General features: G+C 42.2%; 1 protein-coding gene across 3 annotated transcripts in view; it reads left to right on the top strand.

Moving 5' to 3' along the window:
* Positions 1-23,728, top strand: part of LOC141273817 (ornithine decarboxylase-like) — a 326,868-nt gene that overhangs the window by 249,037 nt on the left and 54,103 nt on the right. For all 3 annotated transcript variants that reach the window (XM_073686196.1, XM_073686197.1, XM_073686194.1), the window contains one exon: positions 17,099-17,246. In XM_073686196.1, the coding sequence (XP_073542297.1) occupies positions 17,099-17,246 (148 nt within the window). The remainder of the gene's footprint in view (positions 1-17,098; positions 17,247-23,728) is intronic.

The raw sequence follows: 23,728 nt of genomic DNA, 5'->3' as shown, positions 1-23,728 counted from the left end.
AGTGTTTTTTATACTTTCCCATGTTACATAAGATTTGGTTCAGGTGATCACCTAATCAGAAGAACACTAAGTAGAATGAGGTGTAATTTGGTTGGAATTCAACTGACACTGGAATGGAATATCTGTCAGACATGTAGAGATGGTGATTTTTAGAAAACGGTGCAGTGGTCTCTTAATTTTTTCCAGAGCTATATAATGTCACAACCCCCATACATAATAAAACTTGTATCCTTTAGTGCCTTTCATGTGCCACTAAAGGGTGTTTAGCCTGGTTTAATCCAATAAATAAATTAATTAAAAAAACTATGTGGGGTCCCACTTATTTTTGATAATCAGCAAAGGTAAAGCAGACAGTTGTGGGCTGATATTATGAGGCTGAAAAGGCCAATGGTTATTGGGCCCTTCCCAGCCTAAAAATACCCGCCAACAGCCACCACATCACATTAGATTTTTTTTCTTTTTACTTACTGGGTTAGTAATGGGGGTGTCAGATAGACACCTCTCCATTACTAACACCAGGGCTTGATGCTGGCTCTGATTTTGGACAATTCTCAGCTGACATCAACCCCAACTACCATTACCCAGATTGCCACCGCACCAGGGTGTGAGGAGCTGCCCACTTACTAAAGACTGATACTTTTCCAGCAACGGACCACCATTTTTGTCAATATTATTATTGTGTATTATTAGTGTTTTACTTGTTATGTTTTATATAGTTCTGCTTACTTGTCAGTATGGAAGATTCACTTGTAAAATGTCCAGCATTCCACTAATCTCATCTTTATCTCAGGAGTCCATTGTTTCAACAGCCAATGGTCTCATTAGGTGAGTGTGGATTGAGACACAGTGGAGCCCTCACCACAGGGGGTCTCACAGGCAGTCTCAGATGAAGGCTCCTAGAAAATTCTTCATAGCTTTTTGGCTTACAGTGAATGCTTGAGGGGGAGGGTGATCACTTCTGACCTGGGAGGGGACTGATCCCAGGGAAAGAAAGGAGAGTCATGTTTTAGTGAGAGTTGTGTGGAAGGATTGAAGGAAGAGGATGGAGACCGTGGACTTGGAAGGATGAATGGATGAACATGTTACCATAATGAATTATGTCGTTTGGATTTACACTTTCTTAAAAGGACTACTGCTACTGGATACCTGTTCTTTCATTGTTTTATCTGCCATCTAGAGGATCATGGACTGTGGCTACAGACTATACTGGCTGGAGATACGAAATCTGTGGGCCAACCAAAAGTTGGGAGACAGTGAGTATGGCCTTATACAAAGCCAGTGGAACTTCTGAACCCAGATTGGGAATTTGAGGACTGAGAGATCTGTATTTTGGCCATTTACCAGGAATTGCTTTATTACCATGGCTGTGATCAATAAAATATTGTTGCATCGTTAACCTGCCTAGGTGATTACTTACAACCCACAACCTCAGATCTTTACAAGTGGTGGCAGTGGTGGGATCACCTGTCTCTGGAGAGCATACCAGGGAAAGTTACTGAGTGGTGACTTGGCAGAAGAAATGGCAGACTCCATCTTCAAGAGGCTCAAGGAGGAGCTGAGAGCCCTTTGCTCTGAGAGAGAACTAGAGTGGTTGCCGGAGGACAATCGGGCGACTCTAATGCAACGCTTGGACAATTGGCACAAGGAACAACCACATGAGGAGGTCAGTTCAGACGTGGATGAGGGACAACGGCCCAGGGCTGTCATCCAGATGGTGGAGGATTGACCAACTGAGTTGAGGCGGATGCTGGACGTGCTAGGAGATCGGGCTATGGAGATAGAGCAGGAGGCAGTGTTAAGCAAATATCTGGATGAGCATGTAGCAGTACCCCAACCCGCCCCATTGCAGAGGACAGTGGATAACAGGAGAGAGGGGCACGCATCTTTAAGGTACGAGGATATACCACAGTTCAATGAGGACACATCAGATATTGATGTCCATCTCTGGTTATTTGAGAACCTCTGTCCGCTGCATGAGGTATCAGTCAGTGTAAACATAAGACCAACGCTATGGGTATATTTAGATCTCATAGTACCATATGGAAAAAGGGGTTTTCTATACCTCCCAACATTATGAACCTATAAATCTGAATAGTCAACCCCAAAATACTGCCAATATGCTCAGAATTAAGTAAAAGATATATTTTATTGAATTACATTAAAAATAGAAAGAGAACAGTAAATTAATCAATTGGTATGAGGTGAAAAATATGTGAAAAAAAATCCATAAAAATGCCATCTAAATCATATAAGTAACCAAGTACCAGCAACCAGTGTGCTAATATTTCATATACAGTACAGACCAAAAGTTTGAACACACCTTCTCATTTAAAGATTTTTCTGTATTTTCATGACTATGAAAATTGTACATTCACACTGAAGGCATCAAAACTATGAATTAACACATGTGGAATTATATACTTAACAAAAAAGTGTGAAACAACTGAAAATATGTCTTATATTCTAGGTTCTTCAAAGTAACCACCTTTTGCTTTGATGACTGCTTTGCACACTCTTGGCATTCTCTTGATGAGCTTCAAGAGGTAGTCACCGGAAATGGTTTTCACTTCACACGTGTGCCCTGTCAGGTTTAATAAGTGGGATTTCTTGCCTTATAAATGGGGTTGGGACCATCAGTTGTGTTGTGCAGACGTCTGGTGGATACACAGCTGATAGTCCTACTGAATAGACTGTTAGAATTTGTATTATGGCAAGAAAAAAGCAGCTAAGTAAAGAAAAACGAGTAGCCATCATTACTTTAAGAAATGAAGGTCAGTCAATCTGAAAAATTGGGCAAACTTTGAAAGTGTCCTCAAGTGCAGTTGCAAAAACCATCAAGCGCTACAAAGAAACTGGCTCACATGAGGACCGCCCCAGGAAAGGAAGACCAAGAGTCACCTCTGCTTCTGAGGATAAGTTTATCCGAGTCACCAGCCTCAGAAATCGCAGGTTAACAGCAGCTCAGATTAGAGACCAGGTCAATGCCACACAGAGTTCTAGCAGCAGACACATCTCTAAAACAACTGTTAAGAGGAGACTTTGTGCAGCAGGCCTTCATGGTAAAATAGCTGCTAGGAAACCACAGCTAAGGACAGGCAACAAGCAGAAGAGACTTGTTTGGGCTAAAGAACACAAGGAATGGACATTAGACCAGTGGAAATCTGTGCTTTGGTCTGATGAGTCCAAATTTGAGATCTTTGGTTCCAACCACCGTGTCTTTGTGCGACGCAGAAAAGGTGAACGGATGGACTCTACATGCTTGGTTCCCACCGTGAAGCATGGAGAAGGAGGTGTGATGGTGTGGGGGTGCTTTGCTGGTGACACTATTGGGGATTTATTCAAAATTGAAGGCATACTGAACCAGCATAGCTACCACAGCATCTTGCAGCGGCATGCTATTCGATCCCGTTTGCGTTTAGTTGGACCATCATTCAATTTTCAACAGGACAATGACCCCAAACACACCTCCAGGCTGTGTAAGGGCTATTTGACCAAGAAGGAGAGTGATGGTGTGCTATGCCAGATGACCTGGCCTCCACAGTCAGCAGACCTGAACCCAATCGAGATGGTTTGGGGTGAGCTGGACCGCAGAGAGAAGGCAAAAGGGCCAACAAGTGCTAAGCATCTCTGGGAACTCCTTCAAGATTGTTGGAAGACCATTTCCGGCGACTACCTCTTGAAGCTCATCAAGAGAAAGCCAAGAGTGTGCAAAGCAGTCATCAAAGCAAAAGGTGGCTATTTTGAAGAACCTAGAATATAAGACATTTTCAGTTGTTTCACACTTTTTTTGTTAAGTATATAATTCCACATGTGTTAATTCATAGTTTTGATGCCTTCAGTGTGAATGTACAATTTTCATAGTCATGAAAATACAGAAAAATCTTTAAATGAGAAAGTGTGTCCAAACTTTTGATCTGTACTGTACATAAATTCATCCTAAATACATAGAGAGACAGAGGTACCCCACAGGGCATATATACACCAGGGGGATATATGGTACACATAAAGTGATAGTACCAGACCATAATACTCTCAAACCATTATATAGAATGATGGGGCTTACCCATGGCACAGATGTATGTCCGACTGCAATCGTCGCCCTGACGCGCGTTTTGCATGGTGGGCTTCCTTGGGGGGCGGTGTGGTGTGTATGCGTTTTTGCAACCTTTTATGTCACCATCTCTGGTGTAATTCGAGCGTCTTTCCACCGGTATCGGCGCACACGCAGTGGATCCCCAGCCGCCCGCATGTCATTTCCGGCAATCACGATGACGGCGCAGGTCAAGAAAAAATTTCCTGTGACGTCAGCACCCGCGTCGCATTGTAAGGATGCCTTCGGTGACAGCAGTGGTATGGAGACGACTCAGTGCGCGCGCGCACACCCAAGCGGCCATTTTGTTTATGGGAGAAACTAAGGGCAGTCCCAAACGAATCTCATTCCCCACTACATTGCTATTGTTTTAAAAGAAGCACGTAAGTATTAGAATTGGGAGATGAAAAAGAAAGAGGGGGAAGGGAGAAAAAAGAAAAAAGGGGAGGGGAAGAAAACGGGGAGGGAAGAAAGAAGAAGAAAAGAGAAAAAGAAAAGAAAGAAGAAAAAAGGAAAAAATATATATATATACACTGTGTGCAGAATTATTAGGCAAATGAGTATTTTGATCACATGAAACTTTTTATACATGTTGTCCTACTCCAAGCTGCATAGGCTTGAGAGCCAACTACCAATTAAGTAAATCTGGTGATGTGCATCTCTGTAATGAGGAGGGGTGTTGACTAATGACATCAACACCCTATATAAGGTGTGCTTAATTATTAGGCAACTTCCTTTCCTTTGGCAAAATGGGTCAGAAGAGAGATTTGACGGGCTCTGAAAAGTCCAAAATTGTGAGATGTCTTGCAGAGGGATGCAGCAGTCTTGAAATTTCCAAACTTTTGAAGCGTGATCACCGAACAAGCAAGCGTTTCATGGCAAATAGCCAACAGGGTCGCAAGAAGCGTGTTGGCCAAAAAAGGAGCAAAATAACTGCCCATAAATTGAGGAAAATCAAGCGTGAAGCTGCCAAGATGCTATTCGCCACCAGTTTTGCCATATTTCAGAAATGCAATGTTACTGGAGTATCAAAAAGCACAAGGTGTGCGATACTCAGGGACATGGCCAAGGTAAGGAAGGCTGAAAAAGGACCACCTTTGAACAAGAAACATAAGATAAAATGTCAAGAATGGGCCAAGAAATATTTTAAGACTGATTTTTCAAAGGTTTTATGGACTGATGAAATGAGAGTGACTCTTGATGGGCCAGATGGATGGGCCAGAGGCTGGATCAGTAAAGGGAAGAGAGCTCCACTCCGACTCAGACGCCAGCAAGGTGGAGGTGGGGTACTGGTATGGGCTGGTATCATCAAAGATGAACTTGTGGGACCTTTTCGGGTTGAGGATGGAGTGAAGCTCAACTCCCAGACCTACTGCCAGTTTCTGGAAGACAAGTTCTTCAAGCAGTGGTACAGGAAGAAGTCGGTATCATTGAAGAAAAACATGATTTTCATGCAGGGCAATGCTCCATCATATGCACCCAACTACTCCACAGCGTGGCTGGCCAGTAAAGGTCTAAAAGAAGAAAAAATAATGACATGGCCCCCTTGTTCACCTGATCTGAACCCCATAGAGAACCTGTGGTCCATCATAAAATGTGAGATCTACAGGGAGGGAAAATAGTACACCTTCTCGGAACAGTGTCTGGGAGGCTGTGGTGGCTGCTGCACGCAATGTTGATCGAAAACAGATCAAGCAACTGACAGAATCTATGGATGGAAGGCTGTTGAGTGTCATCATAAAGAAAGGTGGCTATATTGATCACTAATTTTTTGGGTTTTTGTTTTTGCATGTCAGAAATGTTTATTTCTAAATTTTGTGCACTGATATTGGTTTACCTGGTGAAAATAAACAAGTGAGATGGGATTATATTTGGTTTTTATTAAGTTGCCTAATAATTCTGCACAGTAATAGTTACCTGCTCAAACAGATATCCTCCTAGGATAGCCAAATCTAAAAAAAAACCACTCCAACTTCCAAAAATATTAAGCTTGGATATTTATGAGTCTTTTGGGTTGATTGAGAACATAGTTGTTGATCAATAATAAAAATAATCCTCTAAAATACAACTTGCCTAATAATTCTACACACAGTGTATGTCAACATGGGAGAAGGAACAGATAATAACAATCCTGCATAAGCATTTAACAATGTATATTATAGATTAACATGTGCACCGAAAAAAACGGTTATATGTTCATCATTGTTCCCAAATGAGGGGTTGAATCCACCTCCACCTGTGTTCCATTCTTCCCAAGAAGGTCACATAGAAAGATGTATATAGAGTCTATCCCATCCCAGAAAAGGAAAAAGGAAACAGGGACATCAGGAATAACATCATATCCAACTGTAAAATTAAAAAATTGATTAGTTAAGACACCGTTAAAAAAAACAACATACAATTTAAAATAAACTGGTGAGAGAGAGAATATACTGAATCACAGGTTATTACAAAAACGGTGAAAAGGACAATTTTTCATTCAACCCAGAGGGGGACAAAGTGCCCAGAGAAAAAATCCAATGGCATTCAAGGTGAGCCAGAATTTTCTTTTTGTCACCTCCCCTAATGCCACATTGTATCCTGTCAATTCCCTTAAATTTGATTTCATCCGGATTGCAATTATGATGAAGTCTAAAATGTCATGGGATGGTTTTTAGGGTGGAAACATCTTCCACCCCACTTGCAGATCTAATATCTCTTATGTGTTCCCTCACCCTTATGCGGAACTCACGTGAAGTGAACCCCACATAATGGAGGTTGCACGTGCAGGTAGCATAATAGATAATAATAGCTAGTGCTGCAAGAGATATAATGTGTGATCCGGTAGTCCCTACCTCCATCTGCCGAAGTGAAGCCAGTGGCCCTCACAATATTTCTACACGCTAGACATGATCCACATGGAAAACAGCCCCATCTCTGTACACCAGCACCGAAAGGGTTTGGAGGACTTGCCACATAGTGAGTGACTTCTAACAAGAATGTCTCTCAAATCTCGACTCTTCCTTGCTGTAAGTAAAGGATAATCAAAAAGGATTCTCCTCAGAGTGGGTTCCGTTGTAAGAATTGACCAGTATTTCTGTAATACCCCCCGCATTCTAGACCATTGATTATTGAAGGTTGAGATAAATCTTAAGGGTGAATCCTTTTTGGAATCTCTCCCCCTATCCAAAAGTAACAAATCACGGGGTGTTTTTTTAGCGCAGCGGTATCCCTGCTTCACAACTCTCCTACTATATACCCACGTTCAAAGAAGCGGTCAGAAAGATCCCGAGCCTGAGCCTCAAAGATCTCATCAGATGAGCAAATACGTTTTGCTCTGAGGAATTGACCCGTTGGTACTGCACGTATAGTGTGAAAAGTATGTGCAGATATAGCATGAAGGAGTGAATTTACTGATGTCTCTTTCCGGTATATATCTGTCTGGAGCGCACCATCCATTTGTACCCTAACTTTGATATCCAAAAAGTCAATCTCCTCCCTAGAATGTTTATAAGTAAGTTTGATATTACGATTGTTATTATTTAGTTCACAGATGAAATCATGAAGCTGAGGCTCAGGACCCTGCCATATGATGAACAGGTCGTCTATGTATCTGTACCAGCACTGCGCCTGGGAAGCGGCGCACGCGCTGTCGACGAGAGCCTCCCTCTCCCAGTAGGTATCAGTCAGTGACTGGCCCAGATTTTTGAGTGTTGGCCTGACCGGAAAAGCAAGAGAAGCTTTTAATAACTTGTCTTCGGTGGATCAGAGATGTTACTCTACCATTCGCAGCGCATTACTAGAGAGGTATGCGGTCACGCCGGAAACCTGCTGGAGCAAGTTTCGGGAGACTGACAAGCCCGCTGCACACACACATCGGGAGTTTGCCAACACACTACGTACGGCATGCACTCGGTGGATAGAAGGACTGAGGGCTCGGGAAGCAGAACATGTAATGGATATAGTCATGCTGGAACAATTTATGTCAAAGCTCCCAGGTAATTTAAAAGAATGGGTAGCAGATAGAAAACCACTCAGCCTGGATGAGGCTGCAAGATTGGCTGATGATTGGTCTGCTAATCGACCAGGGCAACGTGGAAGTACTGCCCTAGTGAGTCGGGAACAGAAGCTTACAGGGAGGCCATTGAAACCCATGGACTGGCCAGAGGATGAATGGCAGGGAGTTCGGACTTCACAAAGAGGGGGAGGTTGCCCAAGCCCCCAAGTACGGCCCGTGTTGGGGCGAGGAAGGCTTAACTGCCATAACTGTGGACGCATGGGACACTTTGCCAGGGAATGCTGGGAACGTTCCAGTCCACATCATCCGCGTCCCCAGCCTGTGAACACTGTGCTGCAATGGGGCTGGAATGCTGAGGGAGAGAGGATCCCACTACCCAGACCAGAAGAAGAAGAGGCATATGTTGTACAAGGAGAAGTGTCCCGGACTAGATGGGACACCTCAGAGTCTATTAACCAGCATCTGCAGCCAGTCTGGGTAGAGGGGGTGGAGGCTGTGGGGCTCCGTGACTCTGGAGCCTCAGTTACATTGATAAAAGACCATTTAGTACCTGACCAATGTATTGTCCCCGGCAGCCGTATGTTAGTCAATGTAGCAGGAGGAGAATCTGTGAACATTCGGAGGGCCCGACTACATTTAGACTGGGGTCACAGTCATGGAATGGTGGATGTAGGAGTAGTGCGGCACCTACCAGTAGATGTGTTGCTGGGAAACAATCTGGGAGCAGGATTGGTGTGCCACTGGGCCAATGTCGTAACCGGAAGCCAAGGACCGGTTCACACTGCATCAGCCGATAGGGAAAGGAGCAATATCAACATGTCAACGGTGAGTGATACACAAAATGCAATGACTGTCACAATGAAGGAATGTAATCTGGGGGAGGTAAATTACATCAGGGAGGAGGCCCAGGGACTTCAGGGCGCTGGATCTACCATCACCCTGGTCAGCCCAGATACTGTCCCCCCAGAGCTCCCTTTACCAGGCCGCCAAGTGACCATCCCCCTAACTGGGTGTCAGCACTCTGGGGTTGGTCGCAATGGATACAAGTTTGGTTCTCATTGGGCATGTGGGGAGTTTCCCAGGATAAACCGGGGATCAGGGGGGGGGGGATATAGAAAACCCGCAGAAGGAACAGACCCCTGATCCAGCGAACTAAATACAGAGTCCTCGTCTCAGGGCTTCCCCCATCGGGAAGTTGGCAGGATCTGAAAGACCATATGAGAGAAGAGGGAGATGTCTATTACACTGACGTATACCAGGGTGGAATGGGGACTGTGGAGTATATTCGCAAGGACGACATGGAATATGCTTTGAGGAAACTTGATGATACAAAGTTTCATTCTCATAAAGGCGAGACCTCTTACATTTGTGTCCGTGTTGAAAAAGTGGGGGAGGTATGTGAAGAGCTGCCCACTTACTAAAGACTATGATACTTTTCCAGCAACGGACCACCATTTTTGTCAATATTATTATTGTGTATTATTAGTGATTTACTTGTTATGTTTTATATAGTTCTGCTTACTTGCAGTGAATACTTGAGGGGGAGGGTTATCACTTCTGACCTGGGAGGGGACTGATCCCAGGGAAAGAAAGGAGAGTCATGTTTTAGTGAGAGTTGTGTGGAAGGATTGAAGGAAGAGGATGGAGACTGTGGACTTGGAAGGATGAATGGATGAACATGGTACAATTATGAATTATGTCGTTTGGATTTACACTTTCTTAAAAGGACTACTGCTACTGGATACCTGTGCTTTCATCGTTTTATCTGCCATCTAGAGGATTATGGACTGTGGCTACAGACTATACTGGCTGGAGATACGAAATCTGTGGGCCAACCAAAAGTTGGGAGACAGTGAGTATGGCCTTATACAAAGCCAGTGGAACTGCTGAACCCAGATTGGGAATTTGAGGACTGAGAGATCTGTATTTTGGCCATTTACCTGGAATTGCTTTATTACCATGGCTGTGATCAATAAAATATTGTTGCATCGTTAACCTGCCTAGGTGATTACTTACAACCCACAACCTCAGATCTTTACACAGGGCAATTGGGAATAGCCAGGCAAAGCGCCAGATTTGGCATATCTAATGTGATGTGCCACTTTTGGGGCGACTGCGTGCTGATATTTTTAGACTGGGAAGTGCCCGATAACCATGGACTTTCCCAGTCTATCAGCTTTCAGCTTTACCTTTGTTGGTTATCAGAAATAGGGGGACCCCATGTTGTTTTTTAAAATTATTTATTGGCTTAAACCAGGCTAAACACCCTTTAGTGCCACATGAAGGACACTAAAGGGTGCAAGTTTATAATATGTACCATATTTTTCGGATCATAAGATGCACTATTTTCCCCCACATTTGCGAGGAAAATGGGGGGTGCATCTTATGGTCCGAATACAGGCTTACCGGGGAGTTGCAGTGGTGGTGGAGCGGGATCGCAAGGAAGTGGGGTCCCTCCATCTGGAAGCCAGTGGCTGCAGAAGCTATGCGGTGCTGTGAGCCCAGTATCGTCAGTCAAGCTGAGCTTTCCCGGTGGCCGCAAGTGCATACTGGGATCTCAGCCCAGCCGAGATCTCAACTGCGCATGCGCTGCCTCTGGCGGAAATTCTCCTGAAGCCGTGGGCCTCAGGGAAATGGCCGCTGAGATCCCAGTCTGCGCATGCGCTGGCTCGGGCAGCCATATTTCTATAGACCAAGGCTTCTGGAAGAAGGCCACCAGAAAAAGGACTGCGCTCTGCTTCACCGCTGACACCAGGCCCACAGCATCTCATCACTCCTGCTGCCACCGGGTACCTGAGGGAGAGACCCTGCTTCCTGCTATGCCGCTCCACCACCACCGCAACCCCCTGCTGCTGGGACACTGCCTTCTCCCATCCAGAGCCCTCTGCAATGCTACACTACTTCTGCCAGCCACTTGAGGGACCATGCCTCCTTTGACCCCCCGCTCCACCGCCCCCCAGGTAAGAGACCTATTCAGACTATAAGACGGAGCCCCGTCTTATAAAAAAAATATTTTTTCCCATTATCCACCCCCAAATTTGGGGTGTGTCTTTTGGTCTGGTGCATCTTCATAATCTGAAAAATACGGTAGTTAATATAATATTTATCTTTCTATCTATCTATTATCTATATTTATCTAAAATTTATGTTTATATAAGATTGTTTTATTATTAATGATGACTTCATTTACATATAGTATTATTATAGGATGTAAAAGTTGATGTTAAAAACGCATTACCTACGCATGACCTACGGATGCTAGGCGAGAATAAAGCGCACACTCGCATAGCACTCGTATGACAAACGCATTACACTTGCCAACTTTTCTGGCTGAGAATCTGAGCAATTTTATATATGTAGAGCGAACCCTTAAACATATGATTGCATTTGCTATATATCAAAAAGTTACCTTACCTTGATTATCTACAGGAAAAAGAAATCTTTGTACTGTGTTAGCCAGTAGATAGAAAAATATAAAAATTTGAGAGTCCTCAGTGGTTGATACCTTTTAATGGCTAAGGCTACGGTCATGCATTCAGCATTTGGTCAGTATTTTACATCAGCATTTGTAAGCCAAAATCAGGAGTGGACTAGAGGAAAAGTATAATAGAAACACGTGAACCACTTGGCTTACAAATACTGTTGTGAAATACTGACCAAATACTGAACATATGAACATGACCTAACTGAAAAGATGGTAATAAATAATAAGCTTTTGAGAGTACTCAAGTCTCTTCATCAGGCATAGCATAACAGGACATCTGAAGAGTCACATATTTATACACAAGACATAGAATAGTGCAGTAAATAAGACAAGTGACATGAAGCAGAACTATCAATATGGGAAGGGGAAAAACAGTTGTGGCATTAAATATTGGAGCAGTTCAAAGATAAGGAGTGTGAAAGTTGTATTGTCCTCTGAGGACAATAAAACCTCAGAGTACAAACTAATGACATGGATAACTCATGGATTTATGTCTTTCTATAGAAAAATATTTAGATTTGAGAGTCCTCAGTGGTTGATACCTTTTAATGGCTAACTGAAAAGATGGTAACAAATTGCAAGCTTTCGAGACTACCTTGGTCTCTTCATCAGGCATAGTATAACATGAAATCTGAAGAGTCACATATTTATACAAAATAAGACACACAAAAAATGCAATAGGTAAGACAGATGATGAAAAGCAGAGTTATTATGGAAGAGATAAACAGTTCTGGCTATAAATATTTTAGCAGTTAATAGATAAGGAGTGTGAAGGTTTTATTGTCCTGTGACTGGGTCCAGTGTTGTGATGGCCTCACAATTCTGAGGAGCACATTCCTTAGTTGATGTAGAATGACATAAATCCATGTGACACATTCATTCCTGCTCTGAAAGTGTTAAAAGTCATCATCAGTTTATATTCTGAGATTCTTCTTTCTCTTTGAGATTTGAAGTTACCTTTTAATACCAGTAATTTCATGTCTTTTATGCTGTGATCAGGGGAACAAAAATGCTTGGCTACAGGTAGATCTATTCTTTTTTCTTTTATTGTGTGGCAATGATGATTCATCCTTGTTCTAAGTTTTTGCCCTGTCTCCCCTACATAAACACCCCCAGCAGGACATTTGGTAAATATAATTAAGTACACTACATTAGATGTGATACAGCTGAACGTACCTGGGATCTTATAGTCCTGATGAGAATTGGAATCTTTATCTTGTCTGTGGTCGTTATAAACGGACAGGTTTTAAATTTTTTCTGGTTGCAGGGAAAGGTACCTGTAGCTGGAGGAGATGACAGGGAGCTTCTGACAATGATGCTTCTTAGATTTGGGGGCTGCTTGAAACACAGAAGTGGTGGGTCTGGAAATATGGATTGTAATCGGGAATCTTTTTGTAGTAAGTGTTGTAGTTTCTGTGCAGCTCTTCTTAGCGCCTCCAGATTTGGATTGTAGGTGACTACTAGAGGCACCCGGCTGTTTTCTTGTTTGGTTTTGTAATATAGGAGATGATTCCTTGATATTCTGGTGGCTCTTGTAATCTGGTTCTCAATTGTTCTTGGATGGTAGCCCTGTTTCAAAAAGGTCTTTCTGAGGCCATCAAGGTGTTGGTCTCTATCCATCTGGTTGGAACATATCCGATTGTATCTGATGGCTTGATGATACAATCGGATATGTTCCAACCAGATGGATAGAGACAAACACCTTGATGGCCTCAGAAAGACCTTTTTGAAACAGGGCTACCATCCAAGAACAATTGAGAACCAGATTACAAGAGCCACCAGAATATCAAGGAATCATCTCCTACATTACAAAACCAAACAAGAAAACAACCGGGTGCCTCTAGTAGTCACCTACAATCCAAATCGGGATTCGCTAAGAAGAGCTGCACGGAAACTACAACCCTTACTACAAAAAGATGCCCGATTACAATCCATATTTCCAGACCCCCCCACTTCTGTGTTTCAGGCAGCCCCCAAATCTAAGAAGCATCATTGTCAGAAGCTCCCTGTCATCTCCTCCAGCTACAGGTACCTTTCCTTGCAACCAGAAAAAAATGTAAAACCTGTCCATTTATAACGACCACAGACAAGATAAAGATTCCCAATTCACATCAGGACTATGAGATCCCAGGTACGTTCAGCTGTATCACATCTAATGTAGTGTACTTAATTATATTTACCAAATGTCCTGCTGGGGGTGTTTATGTAGGGGAGACAGGGCAAAAACTTAGAACAAGGATGAATCATCATCGCCACACAATAAAAGAAAAAAGAATAGATCTACCTGTAGCCAAGCATTTTTGTTCCCCTGATCACAGCATAAAAGACATGAAATTACTGGTATTAAAAGGTAACTTCAAATCTCAAAGAGAAAGAAGAATCTCAGAATATAAACTGATGATGACCTTTAACACTTTCAGAGCAGGAATGAATGTGTCGCATGGATTTATGTCATTTTACATCAACTAAGGAATGTGCTCCTCAGAATTGTGAGGCCATCACAACACTGGACCTAGTCACAGGACAATAAAACCTTCACACTCCTTATCTATTAACTGCTAAAATATTTATAGCCAAGACTGTTTATCTCTTCCATAATAACTCTGCTTTTCATCACCTGTCTTACCTATTGCATTTTTTGTGTGTCTTATTGTGTATAAATATGTGACTCTTCAGATTTCATGTTATACTATGCCTGATGAAGAGACCAAGGTAGTCTCGAAAGCTAGCAATTTGTTACCATTTTTTCAGTTAGCCATTAAAAGGTATCAACCACTGAGGACTCTCAAATCTAAATATTTTTCTATCTACTGGCTAACACGGTACAAGAATATATATTTTTCCTATGTCTTTCTATATCAACTAAGAAATGTGCTCCTCAGGCCTTGTGGGGGCATCACAATCATGGACCAGACCTCAATCACAGGACAATAAAACTCTCACACTCCTTATCTACGAACTGTTCCAATATTTACTGCCACAAATGTTTCTCTCCATCCCACATTGATAATTCTGCTTCACATCACTCGTCTTATTTCTGCACTATTCTTGTGTCCTCTTGTGTATACATATGTGATTCTTCAGATGTTCTATTATACTATGCCTGATGAAGAGGCCTGATTAGTCTTGAAAGCTTGCTATTTGTTACCACCACTTCTATACTTGTTAGAATGAAATGGAAGTGGGCATGGTTGGCTGAAGCTCAATTCATTCTCTATTGGACAGCCGGAAAAAGCAGAGTGCGGTGCTTGGCATCCCCATTGAGAATAAATGGAGCGATGGCTGGACATGCATGCTGTCGCTCCATTCTAATGGGAAAAAAGTGGCCTAACAAGGATTAAAGGTCCCCGATCTCTCAATCGGTGCAGGTCCCAGCAGTCGTTCCCCAACCAATCTACACATGTGATCAAAATTGTTGGTACCCCTCGTTTAATGAAAGAAAAACTCACAATGGTCACAGAAACAACTTGAATCTGATAAAAGTAATAATACATTTAAAATATATGAAAATGAACGAATGAAAGTCAGACATTGCTTTTCAACCCTGCTTCCACAGAATTAAAAAAAAAATTAAACTCATGAAATAGGCCTGGACAGAAATGATGGTACTCTTAACTTAATATTTTGTTGAACAACCTTTTGAGCCAGTCACTGCAATCAAACGATTCCTGTAACTGTCAATGAGACTTCTGCTCCTCTCAACAGGTATTTTGGCCCACTCCTCATGAGCAAACTGCTCCAGTTGTCTCGTGTTTGAAGGTTGCCTTTTCCAGACAGCATGTTTCAGCTTTTTCCAAAGATGCTCAATAGGATTTAGGTCTGGGCTCATAGAAGGCCACTTCAGAATAGTCAAATGTTTTCCTCTTAGCCATTCTTGGATGTTTTTAGCTGTGTGTTTTGGGTCATTATCCTGTTGCAAGACCCATTACCTGCGACTGAGCCCAAGCTTTCTGACACTGGGCAGCACATTTCTCTCTAGAATCCCTTGATAGACTTGAGATTTCATTGTACCCTGCACAGATTCAAGACACCCTTTGCCAGATGCAGCAAAGCAGCCCCAGAACATAACAGAGCCTCCTCCATGTTTCACAGTAGGGACAGTGTTCTTTTCTTGATATGCTTAATTTTTCCGACTGTGAACATAGAGCTGATGTGCCCTGCCAAAAACTTCCATTTTTGTCTCATCTGTCCATAGGACATTCTCTCAGAAGCTTTGTGGCTTGTCAACATGTAGTTTGGAAATTTCCAGTCTGGCTTTTTTACAAATTTTTTTCAAAAATGGTGTTCTTCTTGGTCATCTCCCATGAAGTCCACTTTGGATCAAACAACGACGGATGGTGCGATCTGACACTGATGTTCCTTGATCTTGAAGTTCACTTTTAATCTCTTTAGAAGTTATCCTGGGCTCTTTTGTTACCATTTGTATTATCCGTCTCTTTGATTTGTCATCAATTTTCCTCCTGCGGCCACGTACATGGAGGTTGGCTACAGTCCCATGGATCTTAAATTTCTGAATAATATGTGCAACTGTAGTCACAGGAACATCAAGCTGCATGGAGATGGTCCTATAACCATTACCTTTAACATGCTTGTCTATCATTTTCTTTCTAATCTCCTGAGACAACTCTTTCCTTTGCTTCCTCTGGTCCATGTTGAGTGTGGTACACACCATGTCACCAAACAACACAGTGAGTATCTGTAGCCCTATATACATGCCCACTGACTGATTACAAGATTGTAGACACCTGTGATGATAATTAGTGGACACAACTTGATTAAACATGTCCCTTTTGTTACATTATTTTCAGGGGTACCATCATTTCTGTCCAGGCCTACATCATGAGTTTAATTTTTTTTAAATTCTGTGGAAGCAGGGTTGAAAAGCTATGTCTGACTTTCATTTGTTCATTTTCATAGATTTTTCATTTATTATTACTTTTGGCAGATTCAAGTAATTTCTGTGACCATTGTGGGTTTTTCTTTCATTAAACGAGGGGTACCAACAATTTTGACCACGTGTGTATAACTTATCACTTATCCAACTGATAGGTGATAATTTGAGGGGCATTTACACTGCAAGATAATCATGAATGGGTGTGTTGATAAAAATGCTAATTTCACAATGATATTGCAGTATGAACAGAATGCGATCACTCGATGAATGAACAAAATTTTCGTTCTTCAGGTGAAATGATCTTTTGTACTGTTTTGTACTGTACTGTTCTTGGCAGTGTATAGTCCTGTATATACTGGACTTGTGCGGCCGAGAAACATGGCTGACTATAAAAATGCTGCTTGTACTGAGCAATGTGAGGTTTCAGCAGCATGAAGAAGGGACACGGGGAGCTGTCAATCAAGCTATGTGGGTGAAGATTGAATTTAAACTTTTAAAGAAGTATCCAGTCATATGGATTTTGATAATAGATTTTCTTAGCCCACCAGAGCTAAGAGATCTATTTAGCATGCAGATTGTATTGTAAAATCTTGAGACAGATCCCTTTTAAATATCTGTAATCTTCTCTTTTAGTTTGCTACTGTGATTACTGAGGCTTTGGATCTGTATTTTCCCAGCAAGGAAAAAGTGGAAATTATTGCAGAGCCTGGAAGATATTTTGTTAGCTCTGCTTTTATGTCTGCAGTCAATGTCATTGGCAAAAAAGAGGACTATGTGACAGGTTAGTACAGGGGCAGATTAAGTATATTATGGACTGTTTGGAAAGTGTGAGCACTCTCCTTTCCACAATTTTAATCCCTCATTTACACTGCACAGATAACCAGACCCTGAGTTATCCACACAAATGTGTATTCATTTAGCTACACTGTTATACACACTCTCACACGCTTACATACACATACATATTTGCAGGCCCATACAAATATGAATAAACTTTACACTTTTGCAGTGTTTTTAAGGGACACGTCTCGGCAATAAAGTGTATTTCCTGCATGGAGAAGGGACAGCATGTGGGAGACAGTATGGAGAGAGGGCAGCTTGTGGGGAACAATTTGGAGAGTTGGCAGATTGTGGGGTACAACGTGTAGAGGGGCTGCTTGTATAGGACAGCATGGAGGTTGAGGACAGTATAGAGAATAGAGAATGGTGGGGGGCAGTAAGGAGAGGGGTAGCATAGGAGAAAACTGAAGATGGGGTCAGTGCAGAGATAGATACAGCTTAAGGGTAAACAGTGAATAGGAGACAGAGTAAAGTAGGGGTCATGGTTCATAAGGGCAGACAGTGTAGAGGTTATAGTTCATAAGGTTATAAGGGGACGGTTATAGCCAATAAGAGCGGAAAGACAGACGGACAGAAAGCAGCTATAGCTAATAAGTATGAACAGTTACATATCATAAGGAACAGTGTGGCAGTTATAGCTCTAAAGGGAAGTCATCCGGGTCACCAGGCACTAGCAAGGTAGTTAGATCATGCGCAGTGCATGATCTAAATATCTTGTGTCTGCAGGACTGACAGCTATAAGGCATAGCAGTGATCCTGCACTGCTATGCATTATAGCAGCGATCAGACTGCAGAAAGTGAAAGTCCCATAGTGGGACTAAGTAAAAAAAAAGTGAAAAAAAGTTGAAAATATTTTTTTTTAAAAAAATCACAAAATAATAAAAAAAATATATTCATTGTACCCATAAATATTTTTATGAAAAAAAAATGAAACAATAAAAGTACACATATTTGGTATCGCTGCGTCCATAAACACCCGACATATAAAACTGTCCCACTAGTTAACCCCTTTAGTGAACACGGTAAAAAATAAAAATAAAAAACGATGCTTTATGATCATACCACCGAACAAAAGGTGGAATAAAACATTAACAAAAAGACAAATGTAAATACAAATAATTCCGCTAAAAACGTCATCTTGTCCCGCAAAAAGCAAGCCGCCATACAGCTCCATCAGCAGAAAAATAAAAAAAAGTTATAGCTTTCAGAATAAAGTGATGCAAAAAAAAATATTTTCTATAAAATATTTTTCATTGTGTAAAAGCCCCAAAACATAAAAAATTCTATGAATGTAGTATCACTGTAAATGTACTGACCCGAAGAATAAAGCTGCCTTATCAATTTTACCGCACGTGGAACAGCATACAAAAAAAAACAAAAAAATAATTCCAGAATTGTTGGTTTTTGTTTATTCTGCCTCCCAAAAATTGGAATAGAAAGCGATCAAAAAATGTCACAATTCTTTGGAATGCACTACCCAGGACAGTTCGATTAATTCCCAATACCCACAGTTTCAAGCGGACCCTAAAAACCCATTTCTTTAGACTGGCGTATTACCTAAACACACTATCTGTCTGTCCCAGTTTTCTCCCATATTAAAATCTTCTTCAATTTCAGGTTCATACCATCCATGTACTTAATAGCCTCGGTCAGGACTCTATACATACTGGCTGGCGACCAGTCCATGTATTATTATTTATCCTATTTAGTATATCAAGGCTGCATTATACAATATATGTACACTTTACCTTTTGTGTCTCCCCCATTTCCTCATAGACTGTAAGCTTGCGAGCAGGGCCCTCACTCCTTTTGATTTGAGAAATGCTTTTTCTGTATTGTTTGTATAAGTCCCCCCTAAAATTGTAAAGTGCTGCGGAATATGTTGGTGCTATAAAAATAAAAAAATATTATTGCTATGTCACGTGGCTTGAAATGGTATCAATAAAAATGTCAACTTGTCCTGCAAAAAACAAGCCCTTACATAACTCTGTCAGACGAAATATGGAAATATTATAGCTCTCAAAATATGACGATGCAAAAACTAGTTTTTTTTTTAAAAAAAAAGCATTTTTTAGTGTGTGACAGCTGCCAAATATACAAAACCGATATAAAACTGGTATCACTGTAATCACACCAACCCAAAGAATAAAGTCGCCTAATCAATTATACCGCACGAGGAACGGCATAAAACATTTAAAAAAAAAAATTCTTCACATGCTGCTGATTTGTTCATTCTGCCTCTCAAAGATCACAGTATGGCTCGGCTCACATTTATCCTGTGTTCTGCGCTGAGTGCTTACACTGGGGTTTCCGTTGAAATCTCTGAATTATGTGATTCAGACAGAACCCCCGGCGGAAGATTTCCTATAATGAGGCAGATAGAGGCACCGTGTGCGCCATCTGGCCTGTTATCTCATGGTGTCCATCTTTTTATTAGGCGTGCATAAAAGTGCCGTTGGTGTTAGAATCTATGTGGCTTTACTTTTCGGCCATCTTTTTGTGGTTTGCTGGCTTCTAGTCTTTTCCTCTGGTGCTGGGTGTCTTGGTCACGTGATCTCCTCACTCTTTATTACTCAGCACCTGTCTCCCACTCCTTGCTGGACATCAGTGTTGTTACGCTTGTGCTCTGGCTAAGTTGCCTTGTTAGTTCTTTGTGCTAAGGACGATTGATATCCTGGGACTTCTTGTTCCACCAGTTTTGTTTCCTTTTACCTTTTCTTTTAGGAGGTTTACTGTTTATGCTCCCAGTCCTTAGATCTTTTAGGGACACCCTTTCCCCTTTCTTCAGGTCTTCGTTTGAGTTCAGTGCAGGAGTGTCGGTGAGGCTATTCACAAAGAATGGGGCACCCACCCCAGTGTAGGGTTTAACCTGAGTCTCAGTGCAAGGACAGCTTTTCACTCCTATTGCTTAGTTGCAGAACATAACAGTATGTCCAGCCCCGTTTTAAAAAAAAAGTTTTTTTTTTTTCTCCTCCTCTCCTCTTCCTGGGTTTTCTTCAGTATGAGTACCATCCAGGAGCTTTCTCAACGCTTGCAAGGGTTGACTCTGGAGGTTGTCAGTCTTCAGCAGTACGTAAGTACCCTGCAGAACGCTATGAAGAACCTAAGGTAGGATTACCTGAGTGTTTCTCGGGGAAACAACAGGATTTTTTTCATTTAAAAATGCTTGTTTGTTGTATTTTTGGCTCAGACCTAGATCTTCTGGGAGTGAAGTACAGCGTGTAGGGATTATTGTGTCTCTATTGCATAAAGAACCTCAAATCTGGGCGTTTTCCTTGTCTCCTGATGATCATTGTTTGAGGTCTGTGGAGGCATTTTTTGATGCCATGGGTTTGTTGTATGATGATCCTGATCGGATTACATCAGCTGAGGCAGAGCTCAGATGTCTCAAACAGGGTTCTCTTGATGCTGAGAGTTATTGCACCTTGTTCAGACGATGGTCTGCAGAGGTCAGGTGGAACGACCCTGCACTCAAGTTGCAGTTCCTGGCAGGCTTGAGTGAAAGTGTTAAAGATTTGCTCACTGCATTCCCTGCACCTGATACTCTGCAAGTTGCCATGCAGTTAGCTATCCGTGTGGATAGAAGGTTGAGGGCCAGACAGAATGAGGAGAAGTTTCCTATTTTGTTGGATTCTGTTTCTCACGATATTCCTGCTGACACTGGGGAACCTATGCAGGTGGGGGGCAATGTCATCCCGTTCCAAGGAGAAGGACAGGAGGTTCTCTGAGGGACTTTGCTTGTATTGCGGTAAGGCTGATCATTTTTTAAAGCAATGCGAGGTTCGCTTAAGGAAGAAAAAAAAATGGTCAGTAGAAATAACACTCCCGTTCGCATTGTGTTTTTACATTGTGCTGGGGTGCTTTTTCCTGGTAATACCACCTGTCAGGGTCGTTCGATTGAGTTTTAGGTAATGGTGGATTGTGGTTCTGCACTTAATTTGATTGATATACTTTTCAAGAAATTGTTTAAGTTCGGTTCTGAACCTTTGTCGTCTCCTTTTCCTGTGGTGGTGATTGATAATACTCCCCTGGAGCATGGGAGCATTTTTCGAAAGGTCACTGGGTTTCCACTTACTATGAATATGGAACATCAGGAGCAGATTTACTTATTTGTACTTGCTAAATTGCCTTCCCCAGTCGTCCTGGGGTTGCCCTGGTTAAAAGTGCATAATCCTTTGCTGGACTGGTCGTCTGGTTCCATAAGATCCTGGGGTCAGGGGTGTTATGGTAAGTGTTGTAATGTTTACATTGTGGCTGTTGTGAAGGGGGAGTTACCTGAACCCATTCAGGATTTTTGGAGGGTTTTTTCGGAGGTGGAGTCGAAAGCTTTACCATCTCATAGAGATTACGATTGCGCTATTGAGTTCGTCCCTGATGCTAAACTCCCTAAGAGTCGGTTGTTTAATCTGACAATTCCCGAGAGGGAGGCTTTGAAAAAATACCTTCAGACTAGTTTAGCTGCACATCACATAAGACCCTCTACGTCTCCTGTGGCGGTTGGGTTCTTTTTTGTCAAAGGCCATGTCTGGATTTTCGGGAGATTAATAAGATCACTGTGCGCAATCCTTACCCGTTACCACTTATTCCAGATTTGTTTAACCAATTGACCGGAGCTAAATGGTTTTCTAAGATTGACCTTCGTGGGGCATATAATTTGCGGTGGTTGAAGGACGGAGATGAATGGAAGACAGCTTTTAACACCCCGGAAGGTCATTTTGAGTGTTTGGTGATGCCTTTTGGGCTTACTAACGCTCCTGCATTTTTTCAAACTTTCATCAAGGACATTCTGAGACCCTTGATCGGTAGGAGTGTTATTGTTTATCTGGATGACATTTTGATTTATTCATTGGATCTTGAGTCTCTTTGGCAGAGAGTCCGCGAAGTTCTTCAGATACTGAGAGATAACACACTCTTTGCTAAATTGGAGAAGTGTCACTTTGCTGTCCAGAAAATTATTTTTTTGGGTTACTTTGTCTCTTGTGATGGTTTTGAGATGGAGCCGGTGAACGTTCAGGCTGTGCTTAAGTGGCTGAGGCCTAAAGGTTTGAAGTCCGTACAGAGGTTTTTGGGGTTTGCCAATTATTACAGGAAATTCATAAAGAATTTCTCTGTCATCGCTAAACCCATTACTAATCTCACCAAGAAAGGTGCTAATACAGTCCAATGGTCCACTGAGGCTATTGAAGCTTTTGAGTATCTTAAGGAGAGGTTCAGCTCTGCTCCTGTTCTTATCTAGACGGATGAGACAAAGCCATTTTTGGTTGAAGTGAATGCCTCATCTATAGGCATAGGGGCAGTTCTGTACCAGGAGGGAGAGGATGGGGTGCATCCCTGTGCTTTCTTTTCAAAAAAAATTTCTGAGACAGAGCTCAACTATTATGTTGGGAATCGTGAGTTGTTGGCTATTAAACTCGCATTCGAGCATTGGCGACATTTTTTGGAGGGGGCTCGACATCCTATTCAAGTTTTCACTGATCATAAGAATTTGATTTATCTGGATGCAGCTAAACGTTTGAATGCTCGTCAGGCTAAGTGGGTACTGTTTTTTGCCCGATTCAATTTTTCTGTAAACTTTGTCCCGGGGACAAAGAATGTTAAGGCTGACGCTTTGTCTCTTAGTTTCTCTCCAGCAGTGAATACTGAGAGGGAGGAGTGTATTTTGCAGAGAGGGATGGTGGTGGCCGCATTGGGTTCTGAGTTGGAGAATAGCATCCTAGGAGCTCAGAGTGCGGCACCAACTAACACTCCGTGTGGCAAATTGTTTGTGCCTAGAGCCTTGAGGAGAGCTTTGTTTGTTGAAAGTCATGAGTCTCGGTTGGTGGGTCACCCAGGGATTTCGGAAACTAGGATATCTATCGGTTGGAGTTTCTGGTGGCCAGGGTGGCAAAGGGAGGTCATCAAGTGGGGGCGTCAGTGTTCTGTGTGCACTAGGTCGAAGGCCTCTCACGCTCCAGCGGCGGGGTTGCGGTGCTCCTTGGAAGTTCCTAGTTCGCCATGGACGCACCTTGCCATGGATTTTATGACTGATCTGCCTTTATCGGAGGGTTTTTCTGTCATCTGGGTTGTTGTGGACAGGTTTAGTAAAATGTGTCATCTGGTTCCGTTCAACAAGTTACCTTGCGCCAAGTCTCTTGCTAAGGCTTTTGTGAAGGAGATTGTCAGGCTTCATGGTGTTCCCACGGACATTGTTTCCAATAGAGGACCACAGTTTGTGGCTCAGCTTTTGGCGTGCTTTTTGTAACAGATTGAAAATTCATTTGTCATTCTCATTGGGGTATCATCCAGAGTCCAATGGACAGACTGAAAGGAAGAACCAGGATGTCGAGCAGTTTTTGAGATGTTTTGTGGCAGATAATCAGGAAATGTGGTTGGAATTTCTACCACTTGCGGAGTTTGCCCTTAATAATCATACTTCTTCCTCGG

The sequence above is a fragment of the Phyllobates terribilis genome, unplaced genomic scaffold, assembly GCF_046119375.1.
Source record: "Phyllobates terribilis strain yellow unplaced genomic scaffold, ASM4611937v1 Scaffold_5__5_contigs__length_657084704, whole genome shotgun sequence".
In the NCBI taxonomy this organism is placed as follows: Eukaryota; Metazoa; Chordata; class Amphibia; order Anura; family Dendrobatidae; genus Phyllobates; species Phyllobates terribilis.
The sequence above is the reverse complement of the archived record's forward strand: the minus strand, read 5'-3'. Positions and strand labels throughout refer to the sequence as shown.